This window comes from Erpetoichthys calabaricus, chromosome 9 (assembly GCF_900747795.2).
Source record: "Erpetoichthys calabaricus chromosome 9, fErpCal1.3, whole genome shotgun sequence".
Taxonomy (NCBI): Eukaryota; Metazoa; Chordata; class Cladistia; order Polypteriformes; family Polypteridae; genus Erpetoichthys; species Erpetoichthys calabaricus.
Window position 1 is genome coordinate 15,951,000 of NC_041402.2, and position 27,636 is coordinate 15,978,635.

Sequence of the window (27,636 nt, forward strand, 5' to 3'; positions counted from 1 at the left end):
ACACCTCAGCAGTTCAACGTAATGCCACTAATTAGAAGTCTGTCCACGGGGAACTAAGTCTTAATGAACAAGTCCATCTAAAAACACAATCCTTGTTGTCTCACCTGCACTATCTCTCTATATATAAAATCCAATGTCTGTCTGTTTTTCACGAGAGAACTACTCAACGGATTTAGATCAGGTTTTTTTCTATAATTTGATTGAAAATTGCTGGTTCATTTTGTGACCCTTCTCATCTCGCTAATTATCATAATTTGCTTGCAGTACCAATTTATTTGTGTGAATCCGAGACAGAGGCTGTGGGCCAAGGGGAGGGTGGTGGTGGTGCCCTCATTACTCGCGCACCAGCCTTGGAGCGTATCTTGCCTCCGCTTAGCTAACGAACGAGAGAACTACTTAACAGATTTATATCGGGTTTTTTCTATAATTTGCTTGAACATTCTGGTTGATTTTGTGACTTCTGTCATCGTGCTAAGAATCATAGTTCACTTGCAGGAGTGATATATTTGTGCTACTCTGAGACAGAGGCTGTGGGCCGAGGGGAGGTAGAAGTGTGGCGCCAGGAGTGGGGAGTCGGTCTACCTCTGTGTTTTGAAGCGTAACTTGCCTACGCTTAGCTAGTAATACCTTTTTGTTTATTGGTTTTTAAACTTTGTCCTGTTTCACTACAATGCGGGTGGAGCCGCGGGGAACAGCTAGTTTTAGAAGAAATGACTGAAATATGCATTCAATCAATTTAACCTTATGCCACTAGGTTGACTAATTTCTAGGAGCATCTTTGGTAAGTACAGCACACCCTGCTCCTGTGGTATTAAGTGATGTGGACAGTTTTTGGGTCGGTCCATGTATTCGGCTGAGGTCAATGAGTTGTTAAAATACTCTGCATTAGGAAGGCCTAATGGGTTGTGCTCTACAGCATGTGATGCAGTTGTGATGAGAATCAGAACCTCCAGATTTGTTGTCCCATTCCTCTAATGAAAAAAACTGGATCTTGTTCATGAGATTGGGTAGAGGGGATTGTGGGATTGACTTAATAAATTGTGACAGCAGCAGCAGTAGTTGTGCAGACATTGTACTGAACATTGGTAGTGAAGCAGGAATTAGAAATTTCGATTTTTCTCATCGTGATCTGTAGTTTTTACATCTGGATAGGGACTAAAAGCATGAGATCACAGGTACAAATTGCCAAAGTAAGGTTTCTGTTTACTGTTGCTCAGCACATGGTCTGTGAAAGGGTGAGAAGATCAGCAATCCAAAAGGACTTAGGAGTAGAACTATGGCACGTACCATTGAAGGTTTTCAAGGCATAGGCCCTTGAAAAAAGACCCAAGGACAGACCCACTACATGCTGGAGGGATATTATCTCTTTGCTTGCCTTGGGAGCATTGAAGAATTCCCCATGAGTGGTTTGAAAAAAACTGATGATGCTATGGTAGCCTGGTCAGACCAGGTGGTCAGATTTATAAAATTTGGATATGCACAAAATGTGGATTGAATGTGCATAAACGCCTTTCCACACAAAAGTTGGGTGTATAAAAGAAGACTTGATGGGACAATTTGCATATATTTATGGCAACTCTGACCCATCCGTACACAACATTTTGAAGAAACTGGGAAATGACACTTTTGATCAAATAGGAAAATGCCGCCAAACCAGCTAAATGATGAGTCTCGAATATAATAATTTATCACTGAGCCATTTTTATAATGTTCATTGACGTGACAAACATATTAAAATTCAGAAGTGATGAATATGATAAATAGACTCTATTTTAGTTCCCCTTTAAGAAGACCAATGCTGCGCATTTGTACTGAACAATTTCTTTGTAATTTCATCTGTTTATATCAGCTACCTGTTGTCACTTCTAAGGATTAGAAACCAAAATGCAGTAAAAACACAAACATGATTCACTCACTGGGTACTGAAAACTCTTAATCTCATGCCTTATAGTGTAATGATTTGATACAACATGGCTTGTTTGATGCAGCTCGAATACTATGCAAATGCTCAGATATGGAAGGGGTTGAGCAATTATTGACCAGTTGGATTTTTTTGCCCATGATGATGATGACTGAATAATTAGCCGAGAAACTTTAAAAGCCATTCTCCATGAACTATGTGTTGAGTTGACCCCAGTGTTAGAAAAACAGACTGCCTGAGATCATGCTCTACGTGTTTATATCCATTTTTTTTTTTTAAAGTTGTTGGCTTTCTGGCATCAGGCACCTACCAGGGCTAACTGCCAACCAGGTCAGGAATATCTCACACAAACTTCAACTCTGCCATTCCTGCTGTGGTTGAAGCCACAAACAACTGACAAGGTGCTACATTCAATTTTGGTTTCATTAGGTTTCATGCCAATCTGAAAAAGGAAATTTGCACAGTCCCTGATTTTCCTAATGTAATTGTGGCACTTGTATTCAAAAAAGGGCACTTAGCGAGAATGAAGCTTCTTTTGTTAACCTTAAGGGCTGAATATTTTTTTTCCAAAAAACTAACTCCGTTTTCCTAAAAGCATGCAAAGTGATAGTTTCATACATAAATCAACATAAAACATCTGTTGCTGTGGCTGCTGTCAGCGCCTGTATGGCATCTCAGGCAGCAGCGGTTGTGCGGGGGTGGCTTGATGGCCAGCAAAAGAGTGCGGCCTGGCTGTCTTCACATGGAAGGTGGGCAGTGGTGGCAGTCACAGTGCGACACAGTCTGGTTTGTACCTCTTGTCATTGTAAGTGGCGTTCCTCCCAGGCAAACATTGCTGTAGGTGCATCAGCTACACAAATGTGTCCAGCACCACGATCAGCTGGCGACTGATCAGCTGATGCTGGTACCTCACTTTCATTTTCATTCTCCATCTTCAAATTACTTGCATCAAAATCAGGGTCTGGTTCAGTGATAATATGCAAAAATGTCATCCACGGGGTATTTTGCTTTGCGCAATCGCTTTGGTCTCTCGTCAGATGTCGATGCCATTTTAGAGGTTGTTTTCTTTGTGCTGCTAATATACGCAGAAGGAATCAAGGTCAAATCAATCAGGCTAACTCTCCTTCTAGAAACAATAGTCGAACTAAATCGTAATGGCGAATTTGATGCAAGTTTACAGCTGATTACCGTCCTCTGAATTTCGACAAAAGTCAACATCTGCCCTGAAAGAGTTAATCCACAAGTCATCTGTCATGCAAAGATAAAACTGACAAACATTGTGGCTCGGTGACCTGGGTCAACCCGTGATTTATTTATTTTGAGGCAAAGTAGCATTGATCAGATGACTTGCTGAACATGCTGTACGTGATGGCTGACTTGTTGATAAGGCCTGAAGTTGCAGTTTATCACATGGGCCTATATTATTCATTGTAACAGCAATCGTGTCATTATATGTGCCAGGTGATAGTGGCTACCTGGTTGGATGCTTTTCGGGTGGAGGCTATACTCTACCAGCCACTGAACGTCTACAGCTTTGTGATTGCATATGTATGAGGTTAATTAGCATAGTTTGTATATGGTTGTTTCAGGGTGGCGACAAAGTGGGGTTTGAGGCAGTTTCACTTGTGCACATTTACTAGATGATTGTGATTTGTAAGTGTATATTCTGTAGAATGTGCGGACACCAGGTTTTAAAAATAAGAATTTTTTTTTGGTGTACAAAATATTCCAGTTTTTTAATGTATGCATATTTTTTGCTCAAATCCACTAAAAAGTTTTATAAATGAAACCCCATCTGAGTGTGTTGTGGCCGCAGCTCTAATCAGGATAATCAGAAAGTAAAAATAAAGACAATGAATGAATGAGAACCCCTAGAGTATTATGATATAGGTGTAGTTTTATTTTTGCTTGCTGTTTTTTAGGTAACCACATTTTTGTTTACGATAAAGACAAATGTCGTTTGGGTCTGTACACAGAGCACATCACACAATGTACAAGAAATTAAAGCTTACTTCTATGAAAATCACTGTATGTTATGCAAATTTTGGGTGTCAACAATCATTTTGATAATAAAGACAAATTAAAAACAATGTCATGTCCTTTTCTTTACAGTTAACATCATGTTTTCCCAAGACAAATGTCTAATTTGGAATATTTTCTCTTAGTCTTAATGGATTCTTATTCTTGCTTTTAAGTAGTGTTCTTTAAATTCAGTGTTTTTGTAGATTTTTTTCAGATATATTATCTTTGATGTAAGCTGGCTTTGGTCCAGTGCTGGGCATTGCTCCATTTCTTCTTCATTATGCCTTTCAGTACTGCAAGCATTCACAATATCATTCGTAGGAGCTTTTAATGATTTTTTTTTCCTTCTCTTCAATAGATTGCACTAACTGACATTTGGACTGAGCTTACACTCGAGAATTATAACTTGTTGCTACTTAGATGAAGAGTGACAGGGGGGTTGGGTGGAGGTGACTAAGTCAGTATGATCAAGGGGGGGGGGGGGCGGATGTATAGTTTAATTAATGTGTATATGTCCTTCTTAAGTTGGCATATGCTGGGTTTATATCCAAGTGTCTGTTGATAGCCAAGACTCGGCCAACTCTCTGGCGCTTTTTGTACTGGCCTTAAATTTTACTTTTACATTGTCCCAGTTGAATGTGTGTCCTGTCGATTTAGTATGTGCATATATCAAAGATAGTGCGTCCTTTCTTCTGACGGCGTTGCGATGTTCCTGTACACGTGTTGAGATTTTTTTTGACGTTTGTCCTATGTATACAGCTGAGCAAGAATTGCATGGAATACTATAAACTGCGTTTCGTGTTTCGGCTGTCGATTTCTTGTTTTTAGCATTAAACAGGACCATGCGCAGATTGTTGGTGGGTTTATGTGCTATTCTGATGCCCCACTTGGTCAGGGTGCGTGCCGTGCCTTCTGACACGTTATGGTGATACGGGAGTGAATGCCAGGTGGGGTGGGGGTTCTGATTTACGTTGATTGTATGCTGATTCCTTTGGCGTCTGCTGTGTAGACTCCGATTAATGAATGATTTTGAGTATCCGTTCGAGGTGAAAAGTTGAAACAGATAGCGTCTCTCATTAATTTTTGTTTCCTTGGTATTACAATGCGTGTGGACTCGTTTAAATAGGGTTTTCACGCAGCTCCGTTTATGAGATACTGGGTGGTTGCTGGCGTAGTGTAGGATCTTGTCTGCGTAGCATTGTTTGCGGTAAACACTTGTGGTCAGGGTGGCGTCACTATTTCTTTTGATGTAAATGTCCAGGAAGTTGATGTGTCGATTGTTTTCTTTTTCCATTGTGAACTGGATTGCAGGGAATATTGTGTTAATATGATTGAAGAACTCATTCAGCTGGTTCTTTCTTAATATGACGAATGTGTCGTCTACATAGCGTATCCAAATTTTGGATATATATATATATATATATATATATATATATATATATATATATATATATATATATATATATATATAGTTAGATAGATAGATATATATATATATATATAGATATACAATATAAATGAGTGGTACTAGACACAGTAAATTTTCCAGTCTAACATACAGCTGTCAACCTTGTCATGAAACTAATTACTTTCAAGTATACATGGGACCCTTGGGCAGCGGGGTTATGTGTTTTAATGATAATGCAGCATGTTTTGCTTCCCGCACTGCAAGTCAAATTCAATGACAGCCTGAACATGTATCTTGACTACAGAGGTTACCTGTGCAAACCTTGAGCATTGCTGCTTTTCTCGGCTGCCATCCTCACAGTTAACCAGGCTCTGCATGGTCCCATTCTGACTCCAAAGTTTGTACAAATGTTACTTTTCTTTAAAAAAAAAAAAAAAAAACGCATAAAAAAGGCATTCCAATAATGTAAAGGGACAATTTGTCACACATTTTTACTTTATGTTAACACAAGTGATAACATAATGACACATTTATTTATAAGTGGTATTGTAACAATACATATTAGACCAATATATTTGTAATTTCTCTTTTTAAATCTGTTTGAAGATATTTGCTAGATTTTTAGTGGTGTTTCTTGCTCTGTTTTCTTCTAAAATAACTTTGTTAAAAACAATTACAGTGGATTTAGAAAGAATTCAGACCCCTTCACTTTCTGCACACTTTATTATGTTACAGGTTTAATTTTAAATGGCTAAATTTTCCTTTTTTGCTCATCGGTCTATGTTAAATAACCCGTAAAGACAAAGTGATGACATGTTTTCAGAAAGGTGTGCAAATTTTTTTATAAATTAAAAACTGACATTTGCCATTGAAATAAGTATTTAGACACTTAGTTCTGTTTGCTTCATATCTTCTTGGGGTAAGCCTCTACAAGCTTTGTACACTTGGATTTGGGCATGATTATCAGGTTCTTCCTAAGTAATCCTGTCATGCTCCATTTGATTGGAATGGGAAGCGTCTGTAAACTGACATTTTCAGGGCACTTCAACTTGCAATGAGACCTCTGGGTTTGGTGGCAGGATTGGCACTCTAGCCACTGAATTAAAAAAATAAATAAATAAACACCTCACACTGTTCCACTCCATTCAAACTAGTGTGGTACTGTGGTGTCACCCATTGCACTGCTGTGCTAACTTCCTGATTTCGGACCCTGAGGTGGTTTGTCATGTGGTAGGTGTGTCAACACACTGTTTGAGTGCATGCTCCCAATCTTCTCTTCCATTGATGTTCTATGGTGTTTACGTCTAGGCTTTGGCCAGGCCACTTGTCCCAAAGCTACTCCAGTGTTGTTTTGTCTCTATGCTTTGGGTGTTTCTCATGCTGGAAGGTGAAATGTTGCCCCAGTCTAAAGTTGTGTGCATTCTGTCTCTGTATTTGGCTGCCTTCTTCCTTTCCTTAATTCTGACTCCCTCCACATCATGATGCTGCTACCACCATGCTTCACCGTTGGGATTTTATTAGGCAGAGGGTGAGCAGTGTCTGGTCTTCGGCAGATGTAGTGCTAGTAGTTCTGCCCAAAGAGTTGTCTCATCATACCACAGAATGTTTTCCTCATGCTGTCAGAGTCCTTTAAATGCTGTTTGGCAAACTTCAAGGAGGTGTCAGCTACTCTTCCATAAATGTCTGAATGATGGAGTGCTGCTATGATGGTCATCTTTCTGACCGATTGTCAGCAGAGAATGTCAGGCCATCATGTTCTTGGTCACCTTCCTGACTAAGTCCTTGTTTGGCCAGAGAGCCGACTCTAGGAAGAGTCTTAGGGGTTCCATACTTATTCCATTTATATTTATTGAGCCCACTAGTTTTAGAAATGGTTTTATTCTCGTGCCCTCATATTTTTCTCATCACACTTTGATCTCCAAGGTCTACAGGGAATTCCTGGGATTTCATGGCTTTTTTTTTTTTTTTTTTCTTTTTACCCTGACATGGACTGTGAGTTGTGGAGCCTTCTATACATGTGCGGCTTTTCTAAATGATGTCCAGGTGCTAGACACATCCCAAGGATGAACCTGAGCACAATTGGCAGTACCACAGCAAAGTGTCTGAATACTTCAATGAATGAAAGATTTCAGTATTTGATTTTTAATGAATTTGCAAACATTTCTGAAAACATGTTTCCACTTTGTCGTGATGGGTTACTGAGTGTAGTTTGAAAAAAAAATGTCCAATTTATTCATTTATATACGAATAAAGAGTACAGAAAGTGAAGGGGCTGAAAACATTCTGAATGCACTGCAACAGCTAATGGTGTAAACTGTCTGAATGAAAGTCTTGTGTTTGAAGTTGGGCACATCTCTGCTGGTTTAGATCATCTCAGATAGAAGCGTAACATTTACAGCCACCCACACACTGCTAAGGACAGTTTAAGTTTGCAACTGTTAGTGGTCACACATCCTGTTAATTTTTTTAGCAAGTCAAAAAACAAACAAACAAACCTTGTGCGACATAGTTGAAGTCCAATGACAGGAAGTGGGTTGATGTTTGTAGCTGTTTCTCAGTTCATACCGACCCTTATGATGGGAGATGCTTCAATAAAGGTTGTGTCTGTGCATCAGTTTTATTGTTGATGAAGATCTGTAAAATGGATATAAATAACCAAATTGAATTTGCAGTGGTATGTGAAAGAAGTCTCTAAATATTAAGAGTGTTAAATAGAAAACATATATTAATGTGTTTTTTTTTTTTTTCCCTTAGCCTTTGGATCTTTGTAATCCAGGCAGATCCCTCATGTTGTCAGAAGAGATGCTTTTGCATGAAAATATAAATCAGATTAAGAAGGTAAGAAGTTTAACACTTAAATGTTAAAACATGCAGAGCCGCAAAAACAGTCTGCTCATTTTCCCGATGCTTACCTCTGGTTTTTCCTGGGTATTCTGTTTTCCTCCTACATGCCAAAGTCATGCATGATAGAATATATTTGCTGTTTCTCTCGCCTGGCCAGGTATTGTGGGTATGTGTTGGGATGCCTGTTTGGGACTGGAATGGAGGTTCTAGTTTAGGTAGAACAAAAAATTGCCTGTCTCTTCAGAATTTACAGTGTGTTCTTTTTGCAAGCATTTGTGCTGCTATTTCATTTCAATAAAATCTCAATTTGTTTTGTTCTAACAATACAGTAGATAGATAGATACTTTATTAATCAAGGGGAAATTCACATACTCCAGCAGCAGCATACTGATAAAAACAATATTAATTAAAGAGCAATAAAAACGCAGTGCAAGTTTAAAAAATACAAGGTGGAGAGTGCGAGGCAGGTATAACAGTCAATAACATTGTATAGTGTTACCATTTACCCCCCGTGGAATTTGAAGAGTTGCATAGTGTGGGGGAGGAATGATCTCCTCAGTCTGGCAGTGGAGCAGGACATTGACAGCAGTCTGTCGCTGAAGCTGCCCCTCTGTCTGGAGATGATCCTGTTCAGTGGATGCAGTGGATTCTCCATGATTGACAGGAGCCTGCTCAGTGCCCGTCGCTCTGCCACGGATGTCAGACTGTCCAGCTCCATGCCAACAATAGAGCCTGCCTTCCTCACCAGTTTGTCCAGGCGTGAGGCGTCCCTCTTCTTTATGCTGCCTCCCCAGCACACCACTGCGTCTGATTGAACATCTGCAGCATCTTATTGCAGATATTGAAGGATGCCAGCCTTCTAAGGAAGTATAGTCGGCTCTGTCCTCTCTTGCACAGAGCATCAGTATTGGCAGTCCAGTCCAGTTTATCATCCAGCTGCACTCCCAGGTATTTATAGGTCTGCACCCTCTGCACACAGTCACCTCTGATGATCACAGGGTCCATGAGGGGCCTCATCCTCCTAAAATCCACCACCAGCTCTTTGGGTTTGCTGGTGTTCAGTTGTAGGTGGTTTGAGTTGCACCATTTAACAAAGTACTTGATTAGGTCCCTATACTCCTCCTGCTGCCCACTCCTGATGCAGCCCACGATAGCAGTGTCGTCAGTGAACTTTTGCACGTGGCAGGACTCCGAGTTGTATTGGAAGTCCGATGTATATAGGCTGAACAGGACCAGAGAAAGTACAGTCCCCTGCGGTACTCCTGTGCTGCTGACCACAATGTCAGACCTGCAGTTCCCAAGACGCACATACTGAGGTCTGTCTATAAGATAGTCCATGATCCATGCCACCAGGTATGAATCTACTCCCATCTCTGTCAGCTTGTCCCTAAGGAGCAGAGGTTGGATGGTGTTGAAGGCGCTAGAGAAGTCCAGAAACATAATTCTTACTGCACCACTGCCTCTGTCCAAGTGGGAGAGGGATCGGTGTAGCATGTAGATGATGGCATCCTCCGCTCCCACCTTCTCCTGGTATGCGAACTGCAGAGGGTCGAGGGCGTGTTGAACCTGTGGCCTCAGGTGGTGAAGCAGCATCCGCTCCATGGTCTTTATCACATTTAACGTCAGGGTGACAGGCTAGAAGTAATTCAGCTCACCAGGACGTGATACCTTTGGGACTGGGGTGATGCAAGATGTTTTCCAAAGCCTTAGGACTCTCCCCTGTTCCAGGCTCAGGTTGAAGATGTGCTGTAGAGGACTTCCCAACTCCAACACACAGGCCTTCAATAGTCGTGGCGATACTCCATCTGGACCCACTGCTTTGCTGGCACGAAGTCTCCTCAGCTCTCTGCTTACCTAAGTAGCTTACCAGTATTTTAATAATATATAATCATTTTTTGTGAGACTATAGTTATATTAAGAGTAGTAAGAGTTTATATCATTTTCAGTTTTTTTTTTTTAGTTGTCTAAATTACTGAGGAGACAAGTGCATGAAGGCAAATGTTCATCTTGCAAGCATGAAAAAGCTAGGTTGGTAATACTGAAGAAAATGTTTGGATAAACAGTCATATACTATAAACAGTATTGGCTTTTTGCATATGCGTAATAAAAAAAAAAAAAGAAATGTCATTACATATTCCATTCCATAATGTACAGGGTTCTCTCTCAAAAATTAAAGGAAATGTAACACTTATGGCTGGGCGGGGGATAAAATGCTAAAACCATGATTGGTGGTCTACCCAGTCAGCAGGGTCTGCATTAGAGAGACTCGTTTGTCACTTACGGGCTAAGGATTGTAAATTCTCTTTCACAGTATTAGACAAAATTGCTTAGCGTCTCATTTTTAACTATAGATTTAATGTGGTTCAGCATAAATTATGTAGTTATTTTTCATTTACTCCTTAAGTGAATTAATAATGTATGCACTTTACAGCTGAAATTAAAATTTTCCTCTGCTTCACCACTGAGGGGCATAGGAATTGGCCCTCCAATATCTTTTAAAGGAATATATGGAGAGCTTCATCACAACATGCTTACTTGACAGAAAAAAAATTTTTTTTTTGTCAAGTCCAAATGCAATAGAGAATATAATGTATTGTCAACTTTTACTTTTATCTATAGTGCTAGAAAACATTATTTTTCAAAAAAAGTTTTTATTTCAAATAAAAACCCCTGTCTGACTGCAAAAAATTTAGCAGACTCTAGAGTGGTGGTCCACTGTTCTACTGTGCAGCAACACCTGAACAAATTTGACCTTTGTGGTAGAGTCAGTAGAAGAAAACCTTTCCTGCATTCTAGCCACAAACGTCAGCACCTGATCTTTGCAAATGAACATCTAAACAAGCCTGATGCATTTTGGAAACAAGTGGACTGATGAATTTAAAATAGAACTTTTTGGCCACAATGTGAAAGGTATGTTTGGAGATAAAAGGGGGTCGAATTCCAGGAAAAGAATACATCTCCAACTATTAAGAATGGCGGTGGATCATTCAGACTTTGGGCTTGTGTTGCAACCAGTGGCACAGGGAACAGATCATTGGAAGAGGGAAGAATGGGTTCAAATAAATTCCAGCAAATTCTGGATGCACACCATCTGTAAAAATGTTGAATGTAAAACAGATGATGAGTCCTACAAAAAGATAATGATCCAAAACACACCTCTAAATCTACAATAGTATAACTCAAGAGTTCTAAGCTGATGGTTTTGCCATGACCCTCACAGTCCCTAACCTAAACATCTTTGAAAATCTGTGGAGAGATCTCAAAAGAGCAGTGCATGCAGGATGGCCCAAGAATCCTGCAGAATTAGAAACCTTTTGCAAGGACGAATGAACGAAAATACCACAATTAGGAATTGAGAGACTCTTAGCTGGCTACAAAAAGCGTTTACAAGCTGTGATCCTTGCTAGGGGGGGTTACAAAGTACTGATCTTGTTGGGTGCCCAAACTTTTGCTTCAGGCTCTTTTAATTTTTTTAGGTATTTAGTACCTTTGAATGATGGAAATAATAAAAATGTAACCTTGCTTAAAATATTAAACAAATATGTCATCTTTAACTTTATGCCTTTTGGTGATCAGTTCATCTTCTGCTCACTTTACTATTCACTGTAACAGACCATTTAAGCAAGGGTGCCCACAGTTTTGCATGCCACTGTTATTGTGCATGAAGCATTTGGTATGCAGCGCATAATGAAAGGGAAATATATGGCATTTGTCTTAGACCTATCCTGAAGAAACTGCTGAAAGGGTTAAGTAAAGAAACGGAGTGTTCTAGATGCTGGCTTAAGAAACTGGCCAGTGTGGAGGCCAATGAACCATTCAGAAGTCATTGTCACATGATTTAAGCCAACAAACCAATAATAAGTCAGATGATGTGTAAGCAGTAATTAGCACTGTTATACAAATTCAGTTGTCTATAATTTGAGTCTCTCCCTTTATCCTGTGACCACTTGCTGACAAACCCTGCTGCCTGCATTGTTTCTTAGTAGATTGCTGTACGGGGTTTCCCTCTTCATGAAGAGAAATAAAAGATGCAGTGAACAAGCTTCCTCCTGTCTGATGGTTTATAGTTTATTTTATTTGTAGCTTCTTGACAGTATAGTGAGAAGTCATGCAAAATGACACCTTTTATTGGTTAACTAAAAAGATTACAATATGCCAGCTTTCGAGACAACTCAGGCCCCTTCTTCAGGTAAGATGTACAGTACAACACCCTAGTACTATTGACAGTATAGGATATGTCTTAGATTTCTTCCACAATCATCAGGCACAAGTCAGGAAACAAACTCTATTTTGATCACCATTCCATCATAGGGTGCGCTTGCTTACCCATCTGCTCACACAAAAAGAGTTATTTTACAGTCACCAGTTACATTTAAGATGTAAGTGGTGATTGAAGTACCCTAATACATCCCTTAACACAACTGTGTGATTGTGTAGACTACTCACAAAGTACCTTGGCCCTGAATCAAATCAAGAAGTCTACCTATAACTGTAAAGCAGCAGTACTAGCCGCTATTACCTCAGCTATAATTTCGGAATGACAGTTGCATTTACTACAGATAGCATGTATGGTTTTAATTATCATGTCCCATATTCTTCTTCTTGTGCAGGGGTGCCAAACTCCAGTCCTGGAGGGCCGCAGTGGGTGCAGGTTTTCATTCTAACCATCTTCTTAATTAGTGACTAGTTTTTGCTGCTAATTACTTATTTTAATTAGCTTGACTCAGGCCCCTTAGTTGTTTCTTTTTCCTTAATTAGCAGCCAAACAATAATGAGACACAAAACAAGCGGCCACATGACCAGCTCACCTGTGCCCATCACACAGTAGAGGTCTCAGTAAGGCTGATCTCTCAGGTCATCAAAACATCTTGATGGTGCTCTTAGAAAAAAACATAAAATCATCAGTTTTGGAAATGTCTGCTGTGGCAGAATGAATAATTACATAACGGGTTTAATTAACAGCAAGCATTGGCTTCTCATTAAGAAACTGGTTGGAGTTTGAAGCTCCAATTTAGCTGGTCATCTGTTGGCTCGTTTCACATCTCATTTCTGTTTGGCTGTCATTTAATGAGGAAACAAATCAATTCAGAGGACTGAATCCTTCTAACAGGGCTATTAAAGTGATGGGGAAAAAGTGAATTAGCAGTGAGAACTGGTCACTGATTAGGAAAAGGGTTAGAATGAAAACCTGTAGCCACTGCGGCCCTCCAGGCCTGGAGTTCGACACCCGTGTTCTAGTGTATCACTTCTCACACCCATCTTAGAATCTTTTAAGTGAGTGGCACAGTTTGCATGGAGGCCTGTTTCAGTTTTTACTTTGTATATCTCTCTTATTGTCCCTTACATTCAATTATTTATCTTGAGCCTGTACAGTTAATGTAACATTATTAAAATGATTTAACAATAAAGCAGTATATAATGTAAACTTAACAAGGGGAAGATCTTTTAATTTCGTGACTTTTATCACCATTAACATCCTGATGAGTATCAATTGATCTCTCATTCCATTCATCTGATCAATTTTCTGAACTCACTAATCCAATTCTGAATCATAGTGTCTATACTGTATATCAATTAGTATTTAGTTGTATGCCCCTCACTTAAAAATGTACACTTTAGAAATGTTTTCTGTGGTTCAGTTTTAAATTTTGATGTCAACATTAACGGCTAATTGTTGGCTTTGAATGACAACACTTCATTTCAAAAGCGTGAAATTATTCAGGGCTGTGACTCCATTAAAACAGCTGACACCTTAATTCATATTTGCACAGTATGAATCATTTATGTAAAATAAAAAAAAAAACCTAATGTTAATCTTGAGATTTATCATGGGTGCCAACAGTTTACAGTGTTAGAAACTTTATGAATGAGATTAACTTGAACATAGTGTCATATAATATGTGTTACCTTCCTCATTAGGTATGAGACTTTGTGTCTTTAGTACAGTGAATTTCTTACTTTCATATCTCCCACAGATTAGTGACAGTAATACAGTACCCACAACAGACTCATAAAGGTAATGAATACAATTAGTGTTATAGTTAGTTATGAGTGTTTTACTAGGTTTATACAAGAAACATTAATGCAGTTGTCAATCTGTGATCTGTGGTTGTAAAGGTTATAAACTGTCAGTGAAACTAATGGCATGTTTTGCTAATGAGGGAAAAGAATGGCCATGCAGGATGCCTACTGTCATTAATGATATTATTTTCCTTTTTAAATCTTTAATAATACTTTTCCTTTCTAAATCTGTGTGTTCAAGAAATATTCTGTGCCGATTTCCCCGCCCTCTTTAGTGCCCTGAACTGAGCAGACAGTTGTTGTGCAAGAATTGCATACAGCATTATGTGTACAGTCTTCACTGTTGAGTCATTCAGTGTTTCTTCATACATCTAAGGAAACTAAAGCATTGGTGATTCTTTTTGACCATAGCCAAAATAGGTCATTTTTTACTTCAGGTCATTAGTAAATCCACTGTCATGTAGTTGGTACTTAGGTTGAGATAAGTCATGCAGAGCCAGACATACTGTATATATGTCTGGCTTCTGTGTATATATAATTCACCATGAGTGAATTTTGCTTAAGAATTGGTGGGAACAATTAGACAGTTCACTAAGTGGCGCATTTCCAAATCAATGAAACACCCCATCAGAATGAGGTGAAAAGAACTGCTGTTAAAAGAGTTGGTAAGAAAGAGCCACAGGAGATGCAGATTTTAGTAGTCAAAACAGCCGAATCAGTAAATGTGCCTAATAACATGAGCACAGCATCCACCTTCTGACTGCACATCTAACGAATAGCTAAAGTAAATTGACAGTACTGTCTAACTGGAAATGCAAGTATGCAATACCGGAATATAGCCGCAGCGTTTTAGTACGTAGTATATTCATGCTTACCTAAACTCTGACATTATTCCATACAGTGAAGCAATAGTAAAAGTGACCACAAGATATTATAGCAGACAAAAGGACTTCTCAAACTAGAGGCCAGGTAGATGCAGTGGTCTATGTGTGTATGTCTATCTGTCTCTTCTGTCACCACGCTCAATGCAATGTACACATTTTTTCAGTGCGCTTCTTGTACCTTGTGGTACTGAGCTCCTAAATTGATAACAGCAATTTTAGCTTTTTATTTTTTCTCAGCGTCAAATCCTTTGTTCCGTTTCTTTTGTTTTCTCTCTCTGTCTGAAACCCTAGCCATTCAAAGTGCACAGACTAGAAGAATTGGGAAGAATCCCCATGGGTGTAGGCTTTTCAGTGGCTGATTTTACTGCTATTCACTGGAAACTTTTAACAAGTTGTCCCCAGATGTTTATTCTTGTTTTGGAATTAGGTGTGGCTATACAAGACTATGTTGCGATTTATGTCCTAGCCATTTCAACTACCCAGCGAAGCTTTTCTTTCACGTTTATTCTGAATAAACAGAAAAATAACATCACCCTATTTAAATCAGCACTTTAAATCATGATTTCATTAATTGATATTTTTTTATCTTATAACTAACCTCTGCTCACAAACTAATATGGTTTGGTATTTATCTTCCTCCAATAGTCTTAACAGATTCAAATAACCCCAAGGCAATGTAGTGTAACGCCACTAGGTCCAGACCTGGGAGGGACATCCTGCTTTGGTAAACAGTCTGACAGAGGGAGTTGAGGATACATGGAGTTGCTGGCCGTAAAACCTGCTTATTGGAGCTGCTAAGTGGGGTGCACACACACAGCACTTAAAGAGCACTTAGACGTCTCGTCCCGGCTGCTAAAGCCCATCGGATATGCTTACAGGACCCGGGTGGGTAGGTTGAAGCAGGCCAGTGGCGTGTGTTAGCAGATATTAGAATGAAGCAGTTGCAGTTGGGGGCGCATGGAACCGCAGAAGACCTGTGCACGTGCAGCAGCGGCTGAGGAAGGCGACAGTGGAATTAGCTGCTGAAGCAACTAGCGGCCTTTTTCAGGACTAACTACCACCAAACTTAATGCAAAGTGCTTAATCCATTCCTCTATCAAGGGTCATTGCAGTATTAATGTTAATTCAAAATTAATGCACTTCCATTATTGTAATTAGGAAGCCCAATTCACCTGTAATATGTGTGTATGTATATGTACAGTATATATGGATATGTGTATATGTGTGTGTGTGTGTTTGTGTATGTGTGTGTATATATATATATATATATATATATATATATATTTATATTTATTATATATATATTTATTATATATATACACACACACACACACAGTATATATATATATATATATATATATATATATTATTTTGTGATGGACGGCCTTGGATCATGCCCTGTCGGGAAGCCTGGGAGATCAGGGGACCAAGAAAAGGGCAAGCCATTCGCCGGGACAGGAAAGGACAGCCACCCTGGGTTTCATTGGGGCCACGAGCATGGGGCTGTAACGCTCAAGCTTGTTGGGTAATGTGGCCACCACCAGGGGCCGCTGGGATGATTCCAGAGCCGTGGTCTGCAGCACTTCCGCCTCAACCGGAAGATTAAAAGATCTTTCTTTCTTTCTTTGGAAAGAGGGATCAGCTGTAATTGATTTATTCCTTATCTCTTTGGGTTGGGATGTGGTTTAACTGAAGTGTGTTTAGAACATTTAACAAATTTAAATAGATTTTTTGGAAAATATTAACTTAATACTGGAATATTGTATAAAATATTATTTGATACTAGCATTTTCAGAGTTTAAAAAAAAAATCACCAGTAAAATTAAGCTTTAAGATTTATACACCAGGAATGGCAAGACAAAGAAAGAACAGTTGAAAAAATAGTGATTCCCTACCCTGGATATTTTGGAAATTTAGTCAAAGTGCTGAAAAATGTAATAACTTTCCTGTCAGCAGCAATAGCATTACTGAACTGATGATATGATACACTTTTTAATATATATGATAAGTTGTAAATAAATATTTTTTTTCCCTCAAGTGCAAACATGGTTTTGTGGCAACTTTCCTTAATAACAACACTATCCATTTTACAGTACTGCAAATATAAAATTATAATATAACATCAAAGAAATTATAATTTTTAGTGTTATTTCTGTCCTGTGAAGCATAAAATTAGGGAAATAAAGAAAAGGAATCTAAATTGAATCTGATTGTTTTTTCTCTTTCATCCAATCACCCATCTATCTATCCTGTTTACCAAAAATAGGTCCAAGTCCCTCTGTAATTCTTCAACGGATTCGAGATTACCTGCCAATCCACCTAGTTTATTATCATCTGCAAACCTAACCAGCCTGTTAATTATATTCCTATTCAAATCATTTATATATATGAGGGTTGTCTGGGTTCCGCGCAGAATCACTCGAAATAAGTAGCCAAGGATTTTTTTTTCTATTTTTCTCATGTACTTCGATCCTTTTTAAACTTTTTCCAAGTATTCACTGCCAACATCAATGCACTTTTGGGCTCTTCTGACACATGCCGCAAAACACTCGTGAAAGGCTGTCTTTGGGAGGTTGTCCAGCTGTTCTTTGACAGCTGCAATCAGTTCCTCTCGAGTTTCGAAGTTGTGGCCTCGCAGGGGTTCTGTCACCTTCGGGAAGAGCCAAAGGTCACATGGTGCAAGATCAGGCGAGTAGGGTGGCGGGTTCAAAACGTTGACACCACTGTCTTCAATGAAATGCTTCGTCGCATTAGCCATGTGGGCTGGTGCATTGTCATGATGCAAAAAGTGCCTTCACAAGTTCTTGGACCGGTCTCTAGCTATTGCAGAAAAAACGTCAGGCAGGCACTGAGTGGTGTACCACTCAGAGGTCACAGTTTTCCTCTCCATCAGCGGAATTGACGCGACAATGCCATCGAAGTTGAAAAAGATGGCAAACATGGTGCGTTTCACAGAGCGGATTAAACCATCAGAAAAGTCGTAAAAAATCACTCGAAAGTCACGCACGCACGGAGTCCGGAGCTTCGGCTCTAGCGCCGGCTGCGCACTCTCAGTTCGTTTGCTTCTCGTGTTCATTCTGAAGGAAGAGAGGGAGCAAGACATCTGAACAAAAACATGCAACCACTTGAATAATCCCTCTACACAGCAGAACAGGTTTCGACAGGCTGACACTCGACAAACGATAAAATTCCGCACGGAACCCAGACAACCCTCGTACACTATACACTAAAAAAAAGCAGCAGTCCTTGAACTGATCCCTGAAGGACACCACTCTTAATTTAACTTGATTCTAATAAGGTTCCTTGAATTTTAACCCTCTGCTTCATGTGGTTTAGCCAATTTTGCACCCATCTATACAATACACCCTGAACTCCATCTTCTTCTAGTTTGAGGCCCAACCTCTCCTTTTGGTTTGCTGCCCAACCTTTTAATAGATCACTGGGTAATCTGCACTCCCAGGTCAATTGAGAGATCTAATCCTCCAGCATGTCTTGTATCCATTCCAGAGCATTAACGATCACTAGGTCTTGATCAAGAACGTCTTGCCTGAGGCAGCTCCTCCCTCTATCACTGCACAGTGCTTTTTTGTTAATCTTGTGATGACCTTCACTCTCACCCATGAAAAGACCCTAATATGCATTTTCTCCTTCACATTAGATGGGCACAACCTCAGTGCCAAAAGAGCAAGCCATCCCTTTTTGATAAAGGACACTTGCATCAGATTTGGAGGTTCTGATTATTATTCTAACACTTGATTATCAAGAGATCTACAGTTTATATGTAGATAAACTGATACGAAAAAGTTTGGGAACCCCTCTTAGCCTGCATAATAATTTACTCTATTTTCAACAAAAAGATAACAGTGGTATGTCTTTCATTTTTTAGGAACATCTGAGTACTGGGGTGTTTTCTGAACAAAGATTTTTAGAGTTGCAGTATTTAGTTGTATGAAATTAAATCAAATGTGAAAAACTGGCTGTGCAAAAATTTGAGTACACTTGTAATTTTCTGATTTGAATGCATGTAACTGCTCAATGCTGATTACTTACAACACCAAATTGGTTAGATTAGCTTGTTAAGCATTGACTTTCATAGACAGGTGTGTCCAGTCATGAGATATAAAGGTATTTAAGGTGGTCAATTGCAAGTTGTGCTTCCCTTTGACTCTCCTCTGACGAGTGACAGCATGGGATCCTCAAAGTAACTCTCAAAAGATCTGAAAACAAAGATTGTTCTGTCTCATGGTTTAGGGGAAGGCTACAAAAAGCTATCTCAGAGGTTTAAACTGTCAGTTTCAACTGTAAGGAATGGAATCAGGAAATGGCTGGATACCTGTAGTCTATCAGTGCTCCTCGTAGACTAAACATGGCATAAATCTCCAAGACCACAAAACATTTATAGACAAAACTGACAAACTTCCACAACAATTTGTATATCCTTTGAACAACAGTGCTCTTTGAACTCACTGCTCCTTTAGGACCCAGGGTACAACTATTGCTTATAACAATTGTTCTAGTACCCCATCATAGGTTTGTCTAAGAGGTATAATCCCTATGTAACTAGAACACAGCTTTTTGTTCATGTTTTTAAAAAGCAGAATCACCATAAGAAACTTAAGAAACATAAAAAATTTGACAAACAAGAGGAGACCATTCAGACCATCAAACCCTTTTTTTAGCTAAGAGCTAAGCTGTCCCAATATCTGATCAGATTTTTCTGAAAGGTTGTCAAGGATTCTGCCTCAACTCCACGGCTCGGTAGATTGTTCCAGAGTCCCACAACTCTTTGTGTAAAGAAGTGCTTCCTGGTTTCAGTTTAAAATGCACTTCTCCTGAATTTCCATTGATGTCTTCCAGTATGTGATTCACCCTTAAGCTGAAAGAATGTTGCTTGATCTACTTTATTAATGCCTTTCTTCTTATTCTTTCGGCTGCTCCCGTTAGGGGTTGCCACAGCGGATCATCTTCTTCCATATCTTTCTGTCCTCTGCGTCTTGTTCTGTTATACCCATCACCTGCATGTCCTCTCTCACCACATCCATAAACCTTCTCTTAGGCCTTCCTCTTTTCCTCTTCCCTGGCAGCTCTATCCTTAGCATCCTTCTACCAATATACCCAACATCTCTCCTCTGCACATGTCCAAACCAACTCAATCTCATCTCTCTGACTTTGTCTCCCAACCGTCCAACTTGAGCTGACCCTCTAATGTCCTCATTTCTAATCCTATCCATCCTCATCACACCCAGTGCAAATCTTAGCATCTTTAACTCTGCTACCTCCAGCTCTGTCTCCTGCTTTCTGGTCAGTGCCACCGTCTCCAACCCATATAACATAGCTGGTCTCACTACCGTCCTGTAGACCTTCCCTGTCACTCTTGCTGATACAAGTCTGTCACAAATTATTACTGACACTCTTCTCCACCCATTCCACCCTGACTAAACTCTCTTTTTCACCTCTTTTCCACAATCCCCATTACTCTGTACTGTTGAGCCCAAGTATTTAAACTCCTCCACCTTCGCCAACTCTACTCCCTGCATCCTCACCATTCCACTGACCTCCCTCTCATTTGCACACATGTATTCTGTCTTGTTCCTACTGACCCTCATTCTTCTCCTCTCCAGAGCATATCTCCACCTCTCCAGGGTCTCCTCAACCTGCTCCCTACTATCGCTACAGTTCACAATGTCATCAGCAAACATCATAGTCCACGGTTACTCCTGTCTAATCTCGTCTGTCAACCTGTCCATCACCATTGCAAATAAGAGAGGGTTCAGAGCTGATCCCTGATGTAATCCCACCTCCACCTTGAATGCATTCGTCACTCCTAAGGCAGACCTCACCGCTGTCACACTTCCCTCGTACATATCCTGTACAACTCTTATATACTTCTCTTCCACTACCGACTTTTTCATACAATTCCACAGCTCCTCTCGAGGCACCCTGTCATATGCTTTCTCCAGGTCCACAAGGACACAATGTCACTCCTTCTGGCCTTCTCTGTACTTCTCCATCAACATCCTCAGAGCAAACATCACATCTGTAGTGTTCTTTCCTGGCATGAAACCATACTGCTGGTCACTAATCATCACCTCACTTCTTAACCGAGGTTCCACTACTCTTTCCCATAACTTCATGCTGTGGCTCATCAATTTTATCCCCCTGTAGTTATTACAGTTCTGCACATCCCCCTTATTCTTAAATATCGGCACCAGTACACTTCTTCTCCACTCCTCAGGCATCCTCTCACTTTCCAAGATTCCATTAAACAATCTGGTTAAAAACTCCACTGCCATCTCTCCTAAACACCTCCCTGCTTCCATAGGTATTTCATCTGGATCAACGGCCTTTCCATTTTTCATCCTCGTTCATAGCTCTCCTTACTTCCTCCTTGCTAATCAGTTGCATTTCCTGATTCACTATCTCCAAATCATTCAACCTCTTCTTTCTCTCGTTCTCTTCATTCATCAGCCTCTCAAAGTACTCTTTCCATCTGCTCAACACACTCTCCTCGCTTGTGAGTATGTTTCCATCTTTATCCTTTATCACCCTAACCTGCTGGACATCTTTCCCAGCTTGGTCCCTCTGTCTAGCCCATCGGTTCTTTTCACCCTCCTTAGTGTCCAACCTCTCATACAACTCATCATACGCCTTTTTTTTTATCCTTGGCCGTCTCTCTCTTCACCTTGCGCCTTATCTCTTTATACTCTTGTCTACTTTCTGTATCTCTCTGACTCTCCCACTTCTTCATTGCCTTCCTCTTCCTCTGTATACGCTCCTGTACTTCCCCATTCCACCACCGGGTTTCCTTTTCCTCCTTCCTTTGTCCAGCACTCTTCTTGCTGTCACCCTTACTACTTCTACTGTAGTATCCCAACTGTCTGGTAAATCTTCACTACACTTTATTAATGCTTTTGATGATTTTAAATACCTGGATTAGGACCCCATACAGTCTTCTCTGCTTAAGACTAAATAAGTTTAATTCTCTGAGTCTCTCACAGTAGGACATGTCCTTCCGTCCCATGATGCACTAAGTTGCTCTCCTCTGCACAGCTTCAAATGCTTCTGTCTTTTTTCTACAGTGGTGACCAGATCTGCACACAGTACTCCAGTGGTGGTCTTACTTGTGCATTATAGAGTCTGCGCATAACGTCTCTTGACTTAAATTCAACAGTTTTTATGATATAACCTAACATCCTATTTGGCGTTTTATTTGACTCTGTGTATTGCTTAGTTGATGAAAATGTTGTATCAACATAAACCCCTAAATCCTTTTCAGAAGTTACTTCCTGTAGCTCAATGTGTCCCTTCTTGTATTATAATTGATGTTCCTTTTGCCCATGTGGAGCACTCTGCACTTTTCTACAATAAACTTCATTTTCTAAGAGACGATTTTTAGTGCCATGGTATAAGAGATTCAAATCCATTCTACTCACATTTGTGACCCAAACATTATTGTACCTGTAATGGCTACTCGATCAAAATCATAATTCAGATTAATGTTTTTGAGATTTTTGAGATCATGATTATTTAACATGATTACTCATTGACTTTGGAAATATCATGCATGTTTTTTAAAAAAAGTAAACTTTGGATTTCCTGTAACTCTAAATATAATTCAATAAAAATTGTAAATATAATTCAAATGAGAAACAAATAAAAAATGTAGAAAATTAGATAAATAATAATGAAATAAAATATATGCACTTAAATAAATAAAAATAATAAATTAGATCAAAATAAACAAGATCATCTATTTTGTTGTGTATTACCACAAACTACTAAAGATATTTTCAATATATAAAAATAAGAAATAAAAATAAATAAATTAAACAAATAAGCTTAAATAAATTTTAGTGCACTGCCACAAATTGCTGAAAACTTCCAAATATATTCAACAGTTTGGTAAAGTATATTTAATAATTTCCAGTCCAGTAACTCTGTCATTACGAAGTAGCTCACCTGTTAATTACTTTTTATTATTATTATTATTATTTTGTGTGAGCGAGAGATTATCACAGGGCATCTGACATATGTTAATTACTTATTATACTTATTGTTCTTATTATTGTTGCTAAAATCACATATTATACACAAGCAGGAGGAAGGAATTCTCCTGACCCATGGCCATGTGGTGTTTTTTCCCGAAATACTGGAGCCTCATCCATTCATTGATGTCAGCAGGCATCTTTATGTCTGAAGCATCGTCAGTAGTGATATAGACGAACTTTCCTCCTTTAAGCCCTGTGCAGCTATCACTTCCCTCAGTTCATGTGTGATGTTTTCCTTTGTGTTGTCTTCAGTAAAAAACTTGGTTTAGTGACATTTTGACTTCATATTGAAATCATTGTCTATGTGATGAATTGTAAGACTGATGTAACGCTTCATGGTGTTTTGGAAAAAAACTTACCTTTATATTGAAAGAAGGCAGTCACAGAACCCAGAAGAGAGTGCAGAACAATTCTTTATTTGCACAGAGCTCTGCACAAATGTCTCAGTCCACAGAGTAATCAGTTACTTAAACAATTCATTCCCTTTTATACTTTTCTATTGTTGCCATTACCTTATGTGATACATCACGTCATCTAACTCTTAATATGCATAATTTTATCATCTTAACCAATCAACTACAGCCACCACAAGTATACATGTTGATTCTTCCATTGTTCTGAACACAGCTTTGTTAATTGTGGTTTTCCCATTCATCTTATTGATGCTTCATAATAGGAGTGTTTAGGCTTTCCTATTAGTTTATCCTCGCTTTTAAAAGGGGTGTTCATTACTCATTTACTTCATTTTAACATTATGTTGGTGGCTTCTCTAAGATGAGGAAAAAGCCTTACGTGCCTAAGGTTTAAACAACATTTAGTGAACCCTTAATTTGCATTCAATTCTTATCCTTATGTTTACTAATTCGTTGTCATTCTGTCATTTAAGTATACACTTGCATTAAATTGTAAAAATTATCATGTTGATTAAAAAATATTGACTAAAAGTTCTATATGTGCAGCTTGACCATATGTCCATTGTGGTGGCAAAGTATTTGGCTGTAGGTACATCATTTGCAACTTCTTCATGGCATTTAAAAAAAAAAACTATAATATAGTGCCTTTCATATCTATCCTATCTATCCTATCTATCCTATCTATCCTATCTATCCTATCTATCTATCTATCTATCTATCTATCTATCTATCTATCTATCTATCTATCTATCTATCTATCTATCACAGGCAGTGCAGTTCAGATGAAACGATGTTGTGGTGGCATCTTGTAACGCTTATCCAAAGTGTTCACTAGTTTTTGTATTTCTGTTTGCTAATTGCTAGTAACAGTGCTAATTGGGTACATGTATTTAGCTTGGACAATTGTCATGATGTCTGCTGTTTCTTTATGTCTCTGAGAGCTAGATGGGTAGACAGCAGCGGTTACATTAAAAAATGGGTCTTTATTCGATGACTGTGTGGCAGTGGAAGAAGTTGAAAGGGCTTTACTTTTCTCCATTTTTTTCCCTCATTTATTGTTTGGTTATAGAGCACTTTGTGATTGAATTTCAGAAGATTCAACAAATATGCTATATTGCCATGTGGTGTATACACACCTCCATGTAAGAAATCTTTCACAATGTATATTGTTGTTCCTTGTTGGACATCTTGAAACCAGAGTGTTTCCAAAACAGTTGTTTTTTTTTTTTTTTTGGTGACCAAAAGCCGTCTTTCCGTCATCTTGGCACAAGCTGAACTAAGCATGCCACAGCTTAGTGAGAAGTGAGTTTGAAGTTATAGAGAGGAGTAAATGAGTGCCGCTGGAGGTATAACACAAGAGAAAAAGCATCATTGTGAAATGAAATGATGTACTGTAATCTTTTTATCTCAGTTAATTTGTTTTAATAATTTATTGCAAGCCTAAATAATAATTGATGTTAAAATTTGATTAAATTGTCCAGCCTTAATGCTCTCAACTTTTATATTTTGAGCAGAGAGCTCATATGATGATCCTGTGGCTTTTTGTTGCTGAATTTAGGTGGGCAATGTCAATCAAGTAGCTCTAGGAGTAGGTCTAATTATCCCAGTGGCAGAAAAGGGTTGACAATTTTTTTTTTGGCATCATCAAAGGAGTATTATCTTACTTTTCATTATAGTTCAGTTTACCCTAATAAGAACGGAAGACGTCCAGCAACATAACTCTAAAGTTTTCATTAAGGCACTCAGTACCCTTCCATACTCCAATATTGCAGTCTTAGGGGCAGTGGGAGTCATAAAGTGTATAATTTTGAGAAGTTAAAGTTTTTCCTAAAGAATGAATGCAGTGTGAGGTCATCAGTGTTTTCTACTAACGTAGGTATAATTTAGACCTATTTTTGACTTTTAGAATAAATACAAAAATAACTCCAGCTGTTTTGTAGTTTGAATGAATGTTGATTGTTTTTTTGATTGCAAGTCATGAGCGTCCAGAGTGCTTCAGCTGCAGTGAGAACAGTTAGCTTTTGGCTGGCTGCCTGATTGCATTTTACACTCATCCACACAGAGGGGAATGTTATTTTATCATAATCCTGCTTTAACCTTTATTTCTCCTGTAAGACATAGAACAGCTAACCATCAACATATTGTTTTCCCAGTTTAAAGTATAAGAATACAGTGAAACATGCTTAAAAATAAGTCTCTGTTGATTTATTGTATATCCTTTGATAGCTTCTTGTGATAGGATGTGCCCTTGGTAACCCATAGACCCAAGGGTCCCCGACTTTGGTCCTGGAGGGGCCCCGGTGGCTGCAGATTTTCATTGTAACTCTTTTCTTAATTAGTGCACTGTTTTTGCTGCTAATTAACTGCTTTTGAATTAATTTTAATTGACTTGCATTTTAAGATTTTTCCCCTGAATTTCTTCATCGTTCCTCTGAATTGCTTAATTTCTTTCCTTAAATGGCAATCAAAAAGAGATGAAATATGAAATGAGGGCGCCAACAGAAGACCAACTAAGTCAGGGCTTGAAACACCAACCAATTTCACTCCAACCAGTTGCTTAATTGGGTGCCGATTCTTGTCGTTAATTAAACCTGTTCTTTAATTCCATGGCTTGTTGCTGCTCTCTTTGTGCAATAGCACACATTTCCGAAATTGTGGATTTTCTCTTTTCTAAGAGCACTGGTAGAATGTTTTGTGGACCTGAGCAGATCAACATTCCTGAGACCTTCATCTTTCTTTATTTTCAGATGTTGTATGATCCATACAGTTTGCTGTTCATGTTTTGGTTCATTTTGTATCTCATTATTGTTTGGCTACTAATTAAGGAAAAAGAAACAATTAAGGTGTCTGAGTCTTCAAGAGGTAGTCAATTAAAATAAATTCAAAAGAAGTTAATGAGCAGCAAAAACTGGACACTAATTAAGAAAAGGGTTAGAATGAAAACCTGTAGCCACTGTGGTCCTCCAGGACCGTAGATGTGGACCCCTGCCATAGATGCATGCTGAGTGAGAATACAAGAGTAGTAAAGTTTTAAAAAATTATTTCTAAGAATAAACCCGAATACAAGGTTAATAATAAACCCTGGTAGCTGTGGGAAGAGCAATGAATTCTTCTGTCATTAGACGCATTTATCATAAAATGCACCAGTACTTTGTGGACCATTTTGTGACTTCAAAGATGACATTCAATTTGGTTTGGAAATAACTTCCAGAGCCCTAACTTTTCCAAGATTTATCCAACATGATATTGGGATAAAAATTGTCTCTGAAAAACTTCAAACACACAGACGCAATCAACAGAACTTCTTTTTTCCCAGAATGTATGTTCTAAGCTGTATTTTTATAGAGGTTTTGATGCCTTGTTGGATTTAAATTTTGTAGAAGTATATTCTGAGATTTTTCAAGTAAGGAAGCCAGAATTAACATAGTTTATACTTGTTAACCACACCACTGGAGAGTGGTGAAAGGCAATGGGTTACATGTTGATTAGCTCATGCAAGTACACATTTTACTGGCTTTAACAGGCTTAAACAAATACATTTTGGAGTGCAAACCCTACAGTCCTCATCTACTTAACAGTCAGAACAAAAATAACGGCCAATGGTGTAAAAGGAAACAAAAATTGTGGCCACCAGAATAATGTGGCTGGTACAATAATGACTTTTTCATCTATTGTGTAAAGGTTATGGAACTCCTTAGCTCTGGTCACCCTAGAGAGAAGTGATGCCTTCTGGGCGGTCGTGTTTTATAGCCCATGAGCCAGAAGATGCGGAGTCAATTGCCCAAAATGAAAATGTCTGCACTCATTCTTGTTTAATTTCTACCAAAGACATTCCTTTCTTTTCTCACTCTCTGCTTTTCCTGTCCATGCACGGGACAACTTTTCAAATTCCCTTTTCTGAGTTTATTACTCCACTTTCTTTAATGTAAAAGCCAATATTTCTGACATCACTCTCTCCTAAAGTTTGACTGTGGGGCTCTCTGTTTACAGGAGGTTTAGCAGCAAAAGGACACATTCCGATTCTTCAAGTATCATAATGCTTTGCGCAATTGAGCACTAAAACATAATTACCATA

At 38.8% G+C, this 27,636-nt stretch overlaps 1 protein-coding gene across 4 annotated transcripts in view; it reads left to right on the top strand.

Annotated features, from left to right (window-relative positions):
- rgs3a (regulator of G protein signaling 3a) overlaps positions 1-27,636 on the top strand; it is a 459,798-nt gene that overhangs the window by 131,875 nt on the left and 300,287 nt on the right. For 3 of the 4 annotated variants that reach the window (XM_028809166.2, XM_051931938.1, XM_028809167.2), the window contains one exon: positions 8,106-8,189. In XM_028809166.2, the coding sequence (XP_028664999.2) occupies positions 8,106-8,189 (84 nt within the window). Of the gene's footprint in view, positions 1-7,958; positions 8,026-8,105; positions 8,190-27,636 lie in introns of those variants that run through there. The other variant, XM_028809168.2, reaches the window with a different exon arrangement.